Raw genomic sequence first — 18,659 nt, 5'->3', positions numbered from 1 at the left:
TATTCGGCATGCCCATTGCGTGTACTCTCTTTTTCTGTTTATATGTGCATATAGATATATATGTATATATTACCGTGTATATGTGTGCATGTGTATAAGTAACGTGCTGCCACGCGTGTATACCGCCATAACGCTTATCCACTTTACTCAAGCACACTTCCGCTTTTACCTGACGCTTTTTCTCCGAGCTCACGATGACAATTACTCGCACCACCAGTGTTCGCGTGCCTTTCCTTCTTTCCTTTTTTTTCCTTTTTCCAAAAGCATCTCACGGTTTGTAACTTCCATTTCAAAGCTTTAAAAGACCGTAACTCATTTTCATTGATATAATTAAGATAGACCGATAACGGTCTTATTTCTTTTCTTTTCCTATCTTCTTACATTATGTGTCATTAATTATGACAGTGTGATCGACAATGTGTCAAAAAAAATGGATAACGTTTGTATTATAATTTTTTATTTTATTTTATATTATAAATAATATATAATTTTAGCATACTTTTGTGCAGATTAATCGGAGGAAATGCCTCAAATTTAAGTTTATTTAAAGTTATTTTTAATTATAGAATAAACTTCTAGAGTTTAAAGCGTTATTCCCAACTCACCCTGTGTATGTTGTCATATCAAACATTAGTTTGTTAAATTTGAATGACAAGTACTCTTCTTTGACCATTATTGAATTAATCGTTGCTAATTTAATTATAATTTATCTACGTGTGTTCAGAACTCAACAAGTTATCTATCTATCCTATTAAGCAGACAGTTCTAACATCTATTCGACCAATCGTTTCTAAACACGTATACGTACGTCGATATTCAATTTAATAGCAAACAGGCGAATGTAAATCACGATTTAACGATCCTTCGAATCACTTAACGCTAATTTTACCCAGTAGCTTCAACAAGAGAGATTATAACGTTCGATAGATAATTAAATGTATTGCCTTACGCGTGCCATGGTAACGGCTAGTTAATTACTATCATTCGACGTTCTCATTAATACCTAATCGGATAGAACGTATCACCGATATAAGATAGAATCGATCAAGTTGTACAAAGAACAGATGGATTGTTATGACCAATTTTCTTCTCTCTCTCTCTCTCTATATATATATATATATATACATACTCCAAAAATTTATCCTAAATTAACAACAATGACTAGGATGATTCAAATGAAAAAGATGAAACCATCAGATAAGAACGGAGAGTGTTTCCTACTAACTTTTATCGAGATTAAATAGAAGAATGAAATGCAATGTCATGATTTTTAAAATAATTTAATATTATTAAAGATCTAACATGACAATTGATTAAAAGATTAATTTTTTTTACAAATAGAATGACGAATTTTGAATTTATTTTATTTTTCCAAGAAAAATTACAAATATAATATGACACTTCAGAATATTTTAACGATGTAAAAGAATATTAATTATTAGATCATTGGAAAAAGGATTATACTAGTGATAAATAGCCAATTATTTATGAGTGTCAAGCTTAACCAAAGTGATAGGAAGTTTCACAAGAAAAACCTATGCATAAGTATCACGTTTCTTTATATAGCCTTTTTTTATCGATAAATTACTTAAGACATTAACTACCAATAAACTAAGTTATCTCTGCTTCGTGTTCGCTATTAATACTCGATACGATAACAGGGAGAAAAAGAGAGATGATATCTCGAAAGACAAATGCCAGCTTCGTACTTACTTTTCTTATCCTTAACCTTTTTCCCTTTGCCGACGATATCTACTCTTTCATATAAGTTTCTATCCCTCGTATAAAAATATTCGCTATCGCAATGTGATGTTTCAGAAAATTTAAAATTTATAAAAATAGGATATTTTTTTCGTAAAATGATATTCTATTTAATATTAAAATAAATCTAATAAAGTTAGATAAAAAATATAATCTCTATTCTGTAATCTGTGATCTGTGCAATTAACAATTGATCATATTATCTCATATTGCCTACCGACAATGATTCGAAACAAGACCCACCTTAAATCACAATTTAAACGCTAAAAACACCATATTAAATCTATTGCAATATCTTAAATATATCCAATTGTATAATAAATTGTAAACCCTTATTTTGGTACTAATAATCCTACAAATGGCATGTAGTGCATAAATATATGTGGGACGAGCGCCTCCATGCCAAACTTATTGGGCATTCGTGAGAAGGATTGGTCGGTGGATCCTGGATAGCTCAATTGGTTAAAAGAGCAGTCGCCCGGAAAGCGAAAGATCCGTGGTTCGAGTCCAGGTCCAGTCAGTCCAGCGGTCCAATTTTTTTCACGAATGCCACATATATTTAAAAAAAAAGATATACTAAATTAATAAGAATTATTAACGATAATGACAAGTAAATAATGAATGGAGAAACAGAAGTATGCATTTTTTCGTAAACGTTAGCACATAGGTAGAAACAGGGAACAATTTAAGAGAGGAACTTAATTTCATTAGTTATGAGTACTAATGAAAGTGCAGTTTGTGTTTCGGTCGTAGCCTATTGTTCTCGAAGTTGACTGCAAGGCTTGGGGCCAGGCCTATAAGCTATACGTATATAACACAGAGGTGAACTCATTATACTGTACATCGTAGTGGACCACATCTACCATACAAAGAACACACTTGCTTCTCAGGCGAACAATAAAATTCTATGAAGCTCTGTTCTCGTAATCGTGCTCGAATCAACGTTCCTCTCGTTCCAAAACGTTTATGCTCTTGTAGCGTAGTTACAGAGCGTGTAAATGATTCGTCACAAGTTTGCACGAGCCTTTTAAACGTTCAACTACCATGAGAAACGAAAGAATGAGTCTGCTTTAACCGATCGTTTCACAATCAGAAAAAAAAGGAAAAAAGAAGAACATCCTACCTAAAACTTCGTGATTCAGTTTATTAATTTTCGATAAGAAAGTATAAAAAAGAGAGATAAACGAGAAGAAAAGTAAAAACGATCAATTTCGTAGGAAGACACCGTTACGTAAGAAAACGCCATCTTGCACTTTCGAACCCGATTGGATGACCTCGCCAGCCGGTTCATCGAATTCTTCACGGAATTTTCTTCACGGAAGTTCTAATCGAAGAAAGTGTCATGTATCTTCGTGGTTTTTCGATATTAAACGAAGTGTTAACCGAAAAGAACATATTTTTTAAACGACATACAAAATAATATAATTTATACCAAAAATTTCATTTTTTTTCTTATTCAATTTTACTCGCCATAATATTTTTTTATTCAACATAAATAAATAACTTACAGTAAAATAACATAAAATAAAAAATATAACATTATACATGCTAAACTTATGAAGAAAAAATAAACAACTTTTAGAACAACCTAATATAATATTCTAATTTTTAAATAATGAAAGTATGCGTTGAATATTTTCACTAAAAAAGAAAAAGAAATAGAGAATGAATAAAATATCGTCAAGATAATCGACGTAATGCACCGATTAAATCATAAATATTAACTTGTTATCGACTAGATATATCGAACGATATTCTTGAAAGTTTGCAATTGCGTGTTATCTGAAACTTTCCAATCGATATCGAAACTCGATCGGAAGGCGTGACTGGAACACGTTTGTCTGGGTATTCTAGTAGGTATATTGTTGAAATCTGTGCGTATGGGATGTGGCGTTGAGGGACGATAAAATAGAAGGGAAGAGAGTGGCGAAGGGGAGGAGAAGAGGGAGGGATTTCAGTTTACTAGGGGACGAAATACGAGGAGAAACGGCTGCTATGTTCCCCAAGTAGATTCGTTCGACGAACATATGGAAAATCGGATTCTGAGTACGATCATCGGTGTTAATTGCTGATCAAAGACTCAGTTTGCATCGTTATCCTCTTTCTCTCTCTATCTCTATCTCTTTACTCTCTAACTATTAATCCATCTATTTCTCGAACTCGCTCAAACGAAATTTTTTGTACAAAAGCAAAGAAAAGTACCTTTGAACACGAACGATTCCCTCTTTAGTCGCACGTTAAATTCAATTACATATTAGAACAATATGGTATTTTTAAAAGTTTAATGGGATTGAATTTAAACATTCTCATTGTGTCGCATGATTTCAAACGAAATAAAGAAGTCGTACCAACATTTGATTTAGCTTATTATTAAATATTCTTTAATATAAGAAATTTCAACGGATTTAAAGCAACATAAATGGTTAAATCGTAGCAATGAGAAATAAAGGAAAATAATAATCAGTCTGTTAAAAAAAATAAATATCTAAAGTACACGATTAAAGACTCCTTCATTTTAAAAAATATATGTATCCAACCATGACGGAATACATATTATATATGCTACACGTTATGCATATACTTTATCTGTTCGTCATTCAAAAAAATACGCGAAATAGCGACCACGAACGTATGATTAATACAAAGCAGAGTACAAAGATCTTCTATTCAAGAGTTCATTCAAAGGGAAAGTCAATGGCTCCTTCGTTCGTGGATGAGCATACGGTAAATCGAGCTCTAACTCGGACGTCGGTGTTAATTGCTGATCAAAGAGTCTGCTTGTGTCTTGGCTCTGCTTTCTGTCTCACGTTGGTCGTCTTCTTTCTCTCTCTCGCTCTCTCTCTTTCGTATACACATACACACATAGAGACATAAATATACATAGGACACATATGAACGTACATAGATAGAAATCTACCACGTTCTCTCTTCCATTCTCTCTCTCTCTCTTTCTCTCTCTCTCTTTATACAGAACACGACTACCCGCGTTCACATCTTCCAATCTTCCATCGGTTTCACGTCACGTCGAGCAAAGTACTCGGCAGATAGTCAAACAATTTTCCAGTATTACACGCCAAGAGAGGTGGAAGTTTTGAGACGGAATCGCACTTCATTCGATTATAACGGCTCGCGCGGGAAGGACCGGACGTGGATCCTTTAATCCCTACAATGCGAGCCCGACTTCCATTTCAATCCAAGAATGGGTACCTCCGATCCTTTTATCTCGAACCGCGCGCCCAAGGAATTTGGCGAATGGAATAAATTGAAAATTTCGAAGTCATCAAAATTGTTCCCCGTCTGAAGCCTCGATTAAATTTCAACTGGGAAAGAGAAAAATTGTCTTCCATCTTCCTTCTTATTTTTATTCTTATTCCGCTTATTTTTTTCTCTAACTTAAGTAGAACGAATATTTTTTTGTCTCTTGAATTTCGAAAGATTTTCCTGCCATTTTTTTTTGAATTTCATTAACGTACTATATCGCATACCATCCTTTTCAACAAAATTCATTCTCTTTCACATATTCCATGGAATAAAAAAAGAACAATGTTACTTTTATTTCGTATCCTCGGTTCAACGCAACACAATCATCGAAAGGATCCGAGAAAATCCAACTCGATTGTCTTCGAGAAGAGATCATACGTTGTCCTCGAATAATAAAAATCGATAAAATCGAAACGATCCTGAACGTGATCGTAAAACGTTTGCCGCGCGCGAAAAGAAACTTGAAGAAAATAAGAGAATAAGTGTGACAAGCAAAATCATCGAAATATTGCTCTCAATAAACTAGATTGCTTCCCGTTTTTAACTTCGATCACCAGACAGGAACGTGACATTTTCTACGAGTTTGGTAGACAGGTTCATCGCGTACATGTATGTGGACTATAATCGAGAACAAATCAAATAGAAATAAATTTACTATAGATATTATTTCTTTCTATTACTCTCTTTAAAAAAAAAAAAAAGAGAAAAACCTTTTAAATGTTCCCTTTAAACTTACCCACATAAAATCGATTTAACTTTTAGTAAATTAATCCATTTACTATATTCCGAATGATCAATGAAAACACGGAATTGCTAGCTTAGTAATTACACTTTTAAATGATGAATACATTTCTTAATTTATCCATTTACTATAATACATTTTTCTAATTATTTTTAGCAACGTTAATCTCTAATTTTAAATAATCATCCATTTACATTCAATGCATGATTATTGATATATTAATTAAAAAAAAAAAATTAATATGTTATATACAATATTAGGAATGTTTCCAAAGGTAACTGATGAAATATATATGTACGATGGAAGAAGATTTGTAAACATTTTACAAAATATAGTAGAATGTTCGATATGACGTATGACGTTGTCGCTTTTGGTGGGGAGTCGAGGAGCCGAGTGAATCAGACGACTGGGGCGGGGGTTGTTGTATGCTCGATTATCATAGTAGTAGAAATAAAGCACAGTATTGGAAGTGTCAAGAGTACAAGGAGGAACGAAAATCGTGGTAGGAAGAGAAAAGGAGTTGCGAGAGTTGACTACGTACGTGAACTTGTATCCTCTTTTATGCCTTTTGTAACGACGGAGATGTGAATACGAAGAAGAGAGGAAGGAAGATACGAGAAGAAGAAAGAGAAAGAGAAGAGAGTCAAGCTGGTGTGTACCGGCTTGGAAATCTAGAGGAATGGGAGATATGGCCGTGACCGTGTGGAATGCTTGGAATGTGGCCCGTCACGGCGCGCAGCAGCTCGGTCAGGGCAAAGCCACGGCAACCCGCCATCCTTTCGGTCCACCTTGATTCTCCTTTCCTTCGTCTTCGAGCACGAACACCGTCGTCCACCACGTGAAATTGCGAGTTAATTCCTTCCTCTTATTCTTAAACATTAATCCATCGTTTATCTAACTTTACTCGTTGTCGATCAAAACTTTTTCATCGAGTTCAATGATCGATAGATTTCAACAATAACAACGATATTATTGTGTTACTCGTTCATTATATTATTTTACTTTTCTTTTATTTTATCGTTAAATATTATTTGTATCTTTTACGCAAATACCAGTTAATGAATATTTTCTTGGAAAGTTAGGTGGTATAATTTTTTTTAGATATTTTATTTTGCAAATGTTAGAATACTGATCGATAGAAAAAGTCATCGTTGAAGAAAAGAAAAAAGAATATATGTTTCCTTTCCTTCGTTAAAATTATAGAGTCCCGTTTGAAGGTAAAAAGAGAGAACCTGTTATTACGTTCGTCGACGAAGAAACACACCTTGCGTGTAAACGACACGAAGATATTTAAACTTGTTCCAAGGATCGTTCGTGAGAATAAAGAAACAGTCCAAAAGCGGATCACCTGAACTGTAATGACTTTCATTGAGGGTAAAAAAGCACGATTAGATGATGGCTGTGATTTTTCTGCCATAGCCACCTGTCATACGATCGGATACTTTAAGTAAATTGCATGGATCTTACGAGATGTCAGAAAAATTAATCAGCCAGAACGTAACACCTGCCTTTTGAAATAATACTTTAGGCAATGGTTGATTCCTCTTCTTCTGAACCCTTACCAAATAAAGTATGTCAAACGTTTTCGAGTGGATCACTAACAAAATTCTCCACACCTGCAATGAAAATTACGCTTTAAGTATATTCTCTCCTGTGATATATTATTCAGCTTTAAAATGTTGTACAAGAAAAATTTATGAATCCAATGCAATGAGAATTGGGTACACAACAATTTTACAAAGAAATATTAACTACGATGGAAATTAAAAACTCAAACAACAACTCGAGAAAACTGGATCTAAATTGGAGTTGAGACAAGTCCAATAGCTTTTTTTTATTAGTTAAAATCAAAAACTTTTTTCACAAATATAAAACATAAGTACAAGAGTTTAGTTTTGAAGGGAGCAAAAAAAGAAAAAGTGTATGTACCCATAAAGTAATCCGTCAAAGAGAAACTTAATTGTCATAAATGAAAAATTAAATCTTTGTTACGAGCTAGATTTAAAGACCGTGAGATGAAATATTCTGGGGGTTGGGAACATGGGTCTGAACCGTCACCGCCTACCAGGATAATAAATTTCTCCCGATGACACGACCTCACGACCTGTAACAAAGGGAGCGATCTTTTGCTGCCGAAAAAGTACCGCTCTTTTATTTTTTTTTATTTGCTTTTCTTAGTTCACGACGATGTTCTCTTACTTAAAATCCTCCCCTACCTATAGAATGATTTCGAATTTAAAAAATACTTTTACACTATTTATGCTCGAACTATATGACCGAACACGTTTCTATGAATCTTGCTGATGAATAAATAAATACATTTATAATTGAAATTAAATAAATGGAATCCAGTGTACATAATAAATCTGCGTTGTACACATTTTTTTATTGAATTGAATATTATGCAAATAACTATAAAATAAAAATAAAATATTAAAACATCTGACAATTTTTTTTCATCATTGCATAGTACATAAACTATATATAATGTTTTTAAAGTGTATATAGTTTTTGTAGTAAACATTTTGTATATTTTAAAAGTATCCCATATAAAGTTTTATTTCTATGTGTTGAACATAAGTAAGGATTTCTAAGATACATATATGTACATATATATACCTTTATGTGAATACAGATGTACAATGCAAAAGAACATAATAAAAGTTATGAAGCTATAAGTTCGCATCTCATGGGAGAACAAGTTGGTGGTATTATCTGAAAAAAAAAAAACTTAAAACAAGCGTAGATATCTCGTATGGTGACAATATATTTAAAAGCACATGACGAGAATTACTTTTTGCACAAGCTGTATCTCTTGGGTAAATGCAAACGACCACATTCTTTACATACTACTGGTTCTTTCTTGAAATCTCTATCTTTCTTTACCTTTTTCCAAGTCGTTGTTACTTTTCTCCATGAGTTAAACATATCGGACTAATATCAAATCAAATATCAATTATTTAAAATTCTTTATTATTTCATTATTAATGAGTAACATATAGAAATGTAAGTTTTTGATTGAATACAAGGATAAATATTCAATTAATGTTACACGAAAAAGATATCATAATTAATAAATTCACAAAATTAATTAAACAATGATAGGAATGAAAAAATAAAGTAAAGTTAAAAATGTCGATTCTCTCTGTTTAATCTAAAAACGTATAAACAATATGAGTGCTTAGAAAATGATGCTTTGGCAAACAGGAAATCGTATACATGAAGGGCATAGAAGAGTGAATTCGACGAAGAGAGAAAGAGAGAGAGAGAGAGAGAAAGAGAAAAAGATAGAGAGAGGCTTATATGAGTTCGCGAGTTATGAGACGGCACATCCCAACAGCAATTATAGCACAGCCGGCTGGCCGGCTCGCATGGAAACGTAATTGAAATATCTCGATCCTCACCGAGCCGACCAGCTTGACCTCAGGACCGCAAAGCACGAGATTCTAGCTAGGGATTCTACTTGCGTTATGCGCTTTAATATGCACACCTTGCCAAGTTTCGTAAAAGCTACAAGATCGATCCCATTATCGTTCCTGTTATCTTTCCCATTCCCCATCATTATATGGCTACTCCATAAACTTACCGTTTGATAACTTGTTTACATTTGCCAATATAAAAAATATTTTTCATATATATTTTCCCTTTAACTATCATCCTCAACGTTCCGACTTTTAACTGATCGAATTAAAATCGAATTTATGCGTTCTGTTTTTTGTCTTTAAATAAAATATTTCTCACGTGTAAACGCTTCAAATTAAAAAAGAAAAATAATTCTTATTTTAATGTGAATGAAATATCCATTGAATTATAAAATATTTGTAAAATTAAAGATCTCATTCGTAAAGTATAATAATCGATCGATAAAGGAACTTCGCAAAGAAATGAAAAACTAATAACACTACCTCCGCATTGCATCGAAGTGAAAAAATGCAAAAAGGTAAAAGAAGATTAGCGTCAAACGAAAATCTTTAGAAAAAAACGACAAAATAAAGAAAAACAAGAAAAAAATGTGATTGGAAAAGTAAAAGAGAGAAAATACCAATAGGCACGTTTAAAGCGAATCTTTTTCAGGGAATTGTGAAGAATGATCGTGGCAAGTATAAAGAGACTAGAGTTTTCCTCTTCGGTTACTTTTGGTCAGAAAGAGGAATACAAATGGAAAAAAATGAAAAGAAGAAGAAAAGAGCGAAAAAGAGGAAGTCAAAAAAAAAAAATAAAAAGGAATAAAGAAAAAGAGCAAGAAAGAGAAAATAGAGAAAGAGAAAAAGAGAAGACTCGAAGTTGCGGGAGGATTAAAGGGAGAAAAACGAAGGAAAAAAAGAAAGAAAGAAAGAAAGAAAGAAATATAGAGAAGGAGGAGGGTTTTCCAACGGGCCACAGTGCAAATGCAGGGCCCTGAATGTGTAATAAGCACTCACGTCGCGACCCTTGCCTCGGCCCATGGCCTCTCGTGTGCGCGCGTTTAGAAAGGTCCTGACCGTACGCCAGCTCGCCCTTTACTCACAGATTCCCTCTTCTTTTACCCCTCATCTTCTTCTTCTTCTTCATCTTTCTCTCTCTCTTTTTCTGTCTTTCACTTTTAACCCTTTCCCATAGCTCTCATACACACGAATCTAACATAAGTAGAGAAGGAAGTAGGCACGTGGATGGTTTGATAGACCTACAACGACAAACGACGAAGACGACGACGACGACGACGAAGAGGAAAACGAAAAGAGGAAGACAGAAGAGTTGAACGTGGTTGGTAGGCCTTAGAGCAAACACGCATCGTTCAACTTCTCTCTCTCTCTCTCTCTTTCTTCATACTCATTCACTAGCTCTATCTTTCTTACTTGTAAGCTTGAAGAGACGAGATGGTTGGAAGGCTATCGCTCTCTTTTCCAAAGCTCATAAAAGGTACGCCGGTGCGTATTAATGCACGACGTAGTAGTAGCAGTAGCAGTAGCAGCAGCAGAAGCAGCAGTAGTCACGCGGGATCCGTGCCCACCAACAGGTACGGCATACCCGCTAAAAGACGGCGCATTGTAAGCCCACGAATGAAAGTAGTAACCCCTCTTTTTCTTTCTCTTTCTCTCGCTCTTGTCATCAACCCTGACGGGAAAAGCCGCGACTGTCTGTCGTCTAGCCGATAACGCTAAGCCGGACGGGAGGACTGACTTCCAGCAGAATATTTCTGAAAATCAAGAAGAGCCTACGGGCACGAACGAGTTCAGTCTTCGACTAAAATCTTCTCGGACTCGTTGACAGATTAGAATTTTTTGTCTTTTTATTTTTCGTTGAAAAATGTCGAGATTTCGTGACGAAAAGCTTTCGTTAAAACCCGTTGAAAATTTGTCGTCGAAAGGGTTGAACTTTGCAACATCGATGCATTATTTATTGACTACGTTATTGTCGACGATTTTCACGAAGCAAATGACGAATTCAATGAGAGCTTTCACACTATTATTATGTCTCTGCAATTGTTATGTGCACGCATACCTTATTGCATTATACTCACCGACAACGAACCCGGCAACCCGTTTGGAATAAAACCTAACAAGGGTGAAACGAATCGTTTAAAAGTTTATTAAACCGTGTTTACCCAGAGGCTTTTAATTTGATCGGATTTTCGGAACAGTTAAAATAATTCCTGAGCCAGCTGCGTTGCGTATTCACCAGGCTGTCTCGCGTCAATCAACGTATATACATTGGATCATTTCTCGAATATTTTCAAATATTGAGATTCTCATTTTACTGATTATAACTATTCAAATATCCTTTAAATATATTCTGTCTATTTGTACGTTATATTTAACAATTTATATTACGATCTGTCAACTCGTGTGACGATTATTATCAAAAATTGTTAACGTCCCACATCTATTAAATCGATTTTAATCGATAATATAATCGTAATGCTCGACGGATATTAGAAATTCAGATAGTAGTATTACATTATGATTGTAACAAGTTGTAGATGTACAAGTTATTCTTTCTTTTTTCTCCTTTAGATCGATGTTTTATTTATTTTTAAATTTATTTCATTATAATCGATAGCATCTTGTAACAAGTTTTTACATAATAACGAAGTTACTCCATCGTTTACAATACACGTCATACTAAAAAGTTTATCGAAAAGAAAATATCGATCCTTCAAAGTTTTTCCAAGAGTCAATGCAATTATGGAAACGATGCTTACGAACAAGAACTGTCAGCGAAAAACTGCTCGTTCGTTTATCGATATATACGTATATCGAAAGCTTACTATATCGTGTATGCACGAATCAATGACGAAGAACAACACTCCAGTTTCAAAACTTTCTGACAATTTCTAACTAGTTCGCAAGAAACCTCGTTAACGAATTTATTCACTGTGACGTTATTAAGTTCAAAATTTTACCCCCTTCTCATACTTCTCATCATTTACCTTCCCACTTTTAACGAGCCATACCAAGGAACCCAACTTAAGTATTCATTCGGATACAATGCTTGTACTTACTCGAACTTTTTATTTTTTAATATCCTTTGATCATGACTAAAACTTGGTATCGAAACTACGTGAAAATTAGACGAAACCGATCAATCGAATAATAAATGAACTTCGTGATCCAATATCGATTTTATTTTACGATCAACATATTAAAAATAACATGTGCGTAATATTGTTATTAAATTTCTTCTAAATAAATTATTATATTATTTCCCATTGTAAAAACATACATATGTCATTTTTGACACCTCCTTTTCCATAATATTTGATTTCGCATCACACCAAAATTTCCAATAAATTCCAAATACATCCAGGAATGTCATTCAACGGGATCGACAATTACTGACAGCCTGCCCGAATTACTCGCACTTATACTACGATTAAAAAATAAAACAGCTATTATAACTTCAATTTGAATTGTGCTATTGTAAATAATGCAACGAGGCTAACAATCCTCAATAATCTGAAATCGAGTACAAATTTTGTTGTTGAAAATATTCACTTTTTAATGGCTTATTTACTAGCTAATAGTAAAATTAACATTATTGAAAAAATCTTTACTTAGTAAGCCCAAAAGGAAACTATAACTCAATAGTTTTAATAATAATTGTATAATTTTAAAGTTGTTTTATGAGTTAATAATTTTTTACTGATAAATATCACGAATTTTGTATTGTGTTGAATTAATCTTTTGCCATTTAGTTGAAAAATAAATCAAATGTAAGGACAGAATAAGACTCGAAAATCATATTAACAGCTAAATAACTCAGTATCTCTCTCTCTCTCTCTCTCTCTCTCTCTCTCTCTCTCTCTCTCTCTCTCTTTGAATTTAGTAAACTGCATCAGAGTCAACGAAGAGGATTCAAGTTTAGAACTTGAATTCGTGTCGACTGTTGGTACCGGCGCCGTCCGATTCCCCTTGGCGTCGTTGGCCAAAACGCAAATATCAAATACCCTGCATTCCTAGCATAGATAGAAAGAGAGGGAGGAGATTGAGAATGAGAGAGAGAGAGAAGCTACAAGCTATGCGTTCACGTTCGTTTCTCCATTTCGAATATCCAACTGGTAGGAGAGTCAACCGCAGTACCGGATGCTATCGAAAGCGGTAGGTTTCTCTCTCCCTCTCCCTCTTTTCCTCTTCCTCTTATTCTCTTCCGTTCACATACATACTACTCACCCTTACCCTCACCCTCTAACATGTCTTTTCTCTTTACTATCCTGAAGATCACCGTTTTTCTTCCCTTAGTTCTCTTCTCAAGCTGTTCTACCCACACGTGAAGTATGTTCGCTGCGGTTTATTTTCCGTTATCGATTACTTTCCGTTAACGCCTGCCTTCCCTTTTCCCCTATCACCAATTGGTCTCTTTTTCTTCCATTACTTTTTCTCCTTATTCTTTATTTTTCGTGAAATAGTCTCTTGGAGTTTTCACATTCCAAAGTATCCGAGTATTCGTCGAGAATCCAGACGAGAGAAAAAGTAATAAGATAGACTCAACGAGTTTCAAGTTATTCGAGTATCTTTCAAACTTTGAATCGTATAATAGTGGAAAATAAAACGATCAAAATACGATGATTAACTAATCGATTATTGAGTTAATCTCTTTGCCGATTGATACTTTATTTTTGAAAATTTATTTATTTGTAAGTCAGTATGTAAAAATAAATGAAAGTATAAGTGCAAGCAAAAGTGTGATATAAAAATAATAGATAAAAGAATAGCAATGAAAACAGATTTGATCACTTCGATTACATCGATCTTGTTCAATGTATTTGATTGTCCTAAAAGTTTCTACCGATTTTTATGATATAAATAACTAACATTTATGTTTAATCTGAGTTATAACTCGTCGTTAAAGAAATTTTTGATGGAAAACATCATGAATGGAAAAAAGTATGCTTTAAAAAATATGCATTAGAATAAAAGAAGAGAAATATTATTAGTAACTTTAAACTGAGCATAGACGATATTAAAAAAATGTTTATTTCTAAGTAGACGTAAGTATGACGTAATATTTTTTAGCAAATTGATATGATGCACATAAGATTAGTAACCATGAATACTAGCAATGAGAACTCGAGACAAGTACTCCAAAAGCAGCGACTCTGATCTGGTTGAAAATTAAATGACCGATTTGCTCGACCCGGAGAGATAGGAAGTACAAAGTTTCCCTTTCCAATTCGATCTAACCATCGAATCGCATCATTCGAAGTTCGCGTCTGGCCTTTGACGCGGACCAAGAGCTTGGTGGGTCGTACGAGAGGGTCGCTTAATTAATTGAAATTCTCTGCCGCGGCATCGATTAGTCCGTCGAGCGGATGTGGGCCGATCGGAGGACCAAACCATCCTTCTAACCATCGAGTCGCCGATACGAATTAAGCGGTCGTCTTTGCGGCAACCAATTCGATCGATATTCATTTTAGATAAACCGATCATCGAGTCGTAATCAAAATTACAATAATATTGTCTTTTTTTTTCTTTTTGTTTTCCTTTTTTTATTGAAATATTTAATTAATGATCTAGCTCGAATGTGAACACATTTATTTCGAAATGTAAGTTACTTTTTCTTAATTTTACAAATCATCTACCTGAAGTCGAAACTATTATGGTAAAAATAAATGTTTCCGTATGATTTGAAATTGTAGTAAAGTTTATGAAAATGTTATTGTAATGACAGTAATTTAAAAAAATAGTTACGATAGAATACTTCTTTTTACTATGTTTAAAGAATAGAAAAAATAATATAATAAATTATATATTTATTACCATAGTTATGATAAAAAGTAATTTTAGATAGTTCATCAATTAAGTTTTATCCACTCATCTCTGTTCACAGGCGGAAGAATTGAACACCATAGTCGGCAATGCTTTTCGTATGGCGTACGTGGCGCAGCTCCAGCGCCAACCGATCCTTCAGGATGTAATCTCGCCGCAATCCTCACCACACTATCGCAAGGACAAACAGGAACATCGAACTTCCTGGGTAGGTTACCTACTCTTTTTATTCTTTTATCTCTCAATTCGAAATACGAAAGAATAAAATAAAACATTTACTTTTTCTGCTCTTTCACAAAATACTTTCTTTTATATTAATCCAAAATAAGACGTTATATTTATTTAATTATAAATAATCATATCAATGAATTGCCTACAAATTAGGTATGTCTACCTACGGTTTGATGCGACAAATTAAAAATAGCACGTGCATTTAAATAAAACAAAAAATTAAAGTAAAAAAATGTCCATTCAGATATTTATTAATAAGAGAAGATTTTATTCATGAAAATCGAAGCGTACCGAATGCATGTATCTCTATCTTTCTCTCTTTTCCGAGAGCACGACTGACTCCAGTAGGTGTCCCATTTACAGGCGACCGCGTTAATTATAAATTCGAGCCGAGTCCCACGGCAGCGTCGTATTTCCGAATAAAACGGTCAGTTCGTTTCTCGCGGCCTATCCGGTTCTTCTCTCTGGGACAATTTCTTCCTCGGAATCGTCAGATTTCGAAACGATCCACGAGTATTTGAGTATTTGTTTTATGAGTTCACGTTCAGTCAATGGATGCTGCCCATAACGTTTCTTTCTTTGATTTGACCACGAGACTTTTCCGAATTCGTGATTGGCAAGTAAACTTCCCAGACAACGACTACTACCAACACAACAGACGAGACGATGAAACTGCGAGGATTGTATTCCTCACGTCCAAACATTGAAAAATTTATCGACTCTTTTTATTTTTTTTCAATCTTTTTCTTTCTTTCTTCACGTAGGACTTTTGTGTTTTCCCAGGGACACGTAAATTTCTCTGACTCTTTAATTATTCATACAACCGAGTTGATTTCCTCGCGAAGTACCGTAAAATCGTACTCTCTTTCTCATTTCATTATTTTATTATCTCCCATGACGTACTCTCTCAAACACAATTTACCTCATTCATATGAGAATTCTTTTGTAAACAATAAACAAATGTAACTAAAACGTTCCTCGTTGAGAATCACCGATAAAAAAAAAAGTTAAATTCCAAAATTGAATTAAACGATTAACTATTTAACCAATTAACAACAACAAACTAACACTAAATCATTTGAAAACAATTCTCCATTTAAATAGACCTGTATTCATTAATAAAAAAAAAACTCTAATAAATTTTTATGTTTATCAAGGTCGATCGAATCAACGTTTTACCTACGCGTTATTTCATTCGTGCGTTTACAAAAAAAAAAAAAATCGAAAAATTCTTGTTTAGACTCTGTTTAATAAGAAAATATATTTTTTTGGTTGCCAACAGAACAAATCTTTGTCCGGCGACAGTTCGATCGCCGGGAGTGGAGGCGGCTGCAGGAATTCGTCCTCGAATTCGTGGCTGAAAAGTCGGACGTCGCCCACGTCCAGAACTGGAAGCGGTTCGTCCGCAGCGGACATGAACGTACAGCTCGGCAGCGCCGGCTCGCCCACGTTGCGACTAGCCAGCGTAAAGGTGGGTGCCCGAACTCTATTTCCTTTCTAACAAAGGTATCACTCCCTCCCACTCTGGTCCCACTATCGCGATTTACTCGAACGTGACTATCAAATAATTCTTTGACGTTTTCATAACCGCTCATCAACACACATAAGATGCATTTTGAGTCTATTGTTACTTTTTTTTAAATTTGCAAAAATGTTAGACGATGACCTATTTTCGCTAAATGATTACATTCCAACAATATGAATGAATTTAAATAAATTTATATAACCATCATTAAGAGTGATGCTAATCGTAAAGATATCTAACAATAAGTTTAAATAAAAAAGTAATACTTGCATGTTTAATGCTACATATTTGGGAAAAACGTGTTCAAAAATTTGCAAGAATACGCGTATTCGTGTTAGTTATTCTATAACTAATGAAAAACTAACATTTCATTTCGTTAACGCATTCGTATTCATTGCCCTCTATGATGTTTATAAATTGCCATCGACCGCGCGACTTATTTCTCCTACGTTTAGTTCGTCTCTGTCGGTCTAACTGTTATAACGATGCGAAGAAAACAGGCGAGTATATTATAAATAACTGTTTATATTCGAATCGTCGACATATATGTACACAGAGGTGTGATTTTAAAGAACAGATCAGAATAGACTTTTATCTTAAATCTAATTAAAATCATGTATAATATGTAAATCAATGTTCAATAATTTATTCATATGAGTGTGTATTTGCGTGAGTTATCGTTATTCCTTTTTTTTTAATTTATTATTTTAACATGTAAAATTAGCACCCCTGTCACTTTAACCATCTATTCGAATATATCATTTAATTATATTAAACACATTAAAAACACTTAAAATTAATTCGATGTCTCAAATAAATATTAATAAAATTATTTTCAAAAAAAAATAATATTTTTTTTTTGTAACAGACACCAAATTCCATCCCGGGTCTACGGCCGTCGCATAATTTTACGAACGTCCTCGGTCCGATAACGAACGAGGATGAACCGAAAAGTATTTCGCAGCAGAGTACGCCAAGTAGCGATGAGAGTAACTCGCCAACGGAGCTGAACTCGTATAAGAGACTGACGGACAAGCCACCGCTGATAAAGCGTCTGGCGATGGGCCTAACTGGTGGGCGCGACGTTCTCGGATTAAATGGTGAAGACGACAGCTGTCCGCTCGTAAGCGGTAGCAGCACGCCAACTAGCCCCTCAAACAGACCACATTCCGGTGGCTACATCAACGAAGCGATCATCGACTCTGAAGGCACGAGGCCGTCTTATAATAAGATACAACCTTCCGAGACCATCGATAACACCATCAATGCTTCCATTACTGCCAAAAACTTTAACATCGAAAATAACAGGTCTGCGTTATTTCAATAATCTATTTTATTATTTATTATTATTATTATTTCAATTTATATTTGACATCTTTTTTCTTGATTGTGTTTATAAATTATATTATTATATTATTGTTTTCAAATATATATTCTCTTAAGATTATTGTTCGGATAAATTAAATAATACGGGAATTGTTTACAGGATAGGACATAATTCACCAAGTTCGGGAACGGAAACAGAATTTAAATCGAAAAGAAGATCGCAAATTAGTACTTCAAGTAGTTCGGTACCAGCAGACGGGAGCACCCATGGCTCGACCCCAACACCTCCTCCTTTACCAGAGAGAACGGACAGTTTGAATAATCGTAGCGAGGAAGCTGAACTACGTAAAGCACCTTGGTTCCAAGCTGGTATACCGAGGTTAATATCAAAATACTTGTAATTTTTGGTTATTTTCTTTTTAATCATCTACACGCAACACGTATCTACACATATTTAACTATAAATTATTAATAAAAAAAATCTACAATATCATCGATTAATTTTGGCAATAAAATTTCTCGTGTTTGAAAAGAAATTGATATTTTCACAACAATCACAACTAACAAC

General features: G+C 34.2%; 2 protein-coding genes across 8 annotated transcripts in view; one reads left to right on the top strand and one right to left on the bottom strand.

Annotated features, from left to right (window-relative positions):
• LOC107073942 (DDB1- and CUL4-associated factor 13) overlaps positions 1–18,659 on the bottom strand; it is a 47,784-nt gene that overhangs the window by 22,224 nt on the left and 6,901 nt on the right. The window lies entirely within an intron of this gene.
• Positions 1–18,659, top strand: part of LOC107073941 (EGFR adapter protein) — a 197,149-nt gene that overhangs the window by 173,755 nt on the left and 4,735 nt on the right. For all 7 annotated transcript variants that reach the window (XM_015334900.2, XM_015334902.2, XM_015334899.2 and 4 more), the window contains 4 exons: positions 15,071–15,217; positions 16,523–16,711; positions 17,634–18,073; positions 18,252–18,470. In XM_015334900.2, the coding sequence (XP_015190386.1) occupies positions 15,071–15,217; positions 16,523–16,711; positions 17,634–18,073; positions 18,252–18,470 (995 nt within the window). The remainder of the gene's footprint in view (positions 1–15,070; positions 15,218–16,522; positions 16,712–17,633; positions 18,074–18,251; positions 18,471–18,659) is intronic.

Source organism: Polistes dominula, unplaced genomic scaffold, assembly GCF_049000335.1.
Source record: "Polistes dominula isolate Pdom_NZ unplaced genomic scaffold, Pdom_raw_medaka contig_31, whole genome shotgun sequence".
Taxonomy (NCBI): Eukaryota; Metazoa; Arthropoda; class Insecta; order Hymenoptera; family Vespidae; genus Polistes; species Polistes dominula.
The sequence above is the reverse complement of the archived record's forward strand: the minus strand, read 5'-3'. Positions and strand labels throughout refer to the sequence as shown.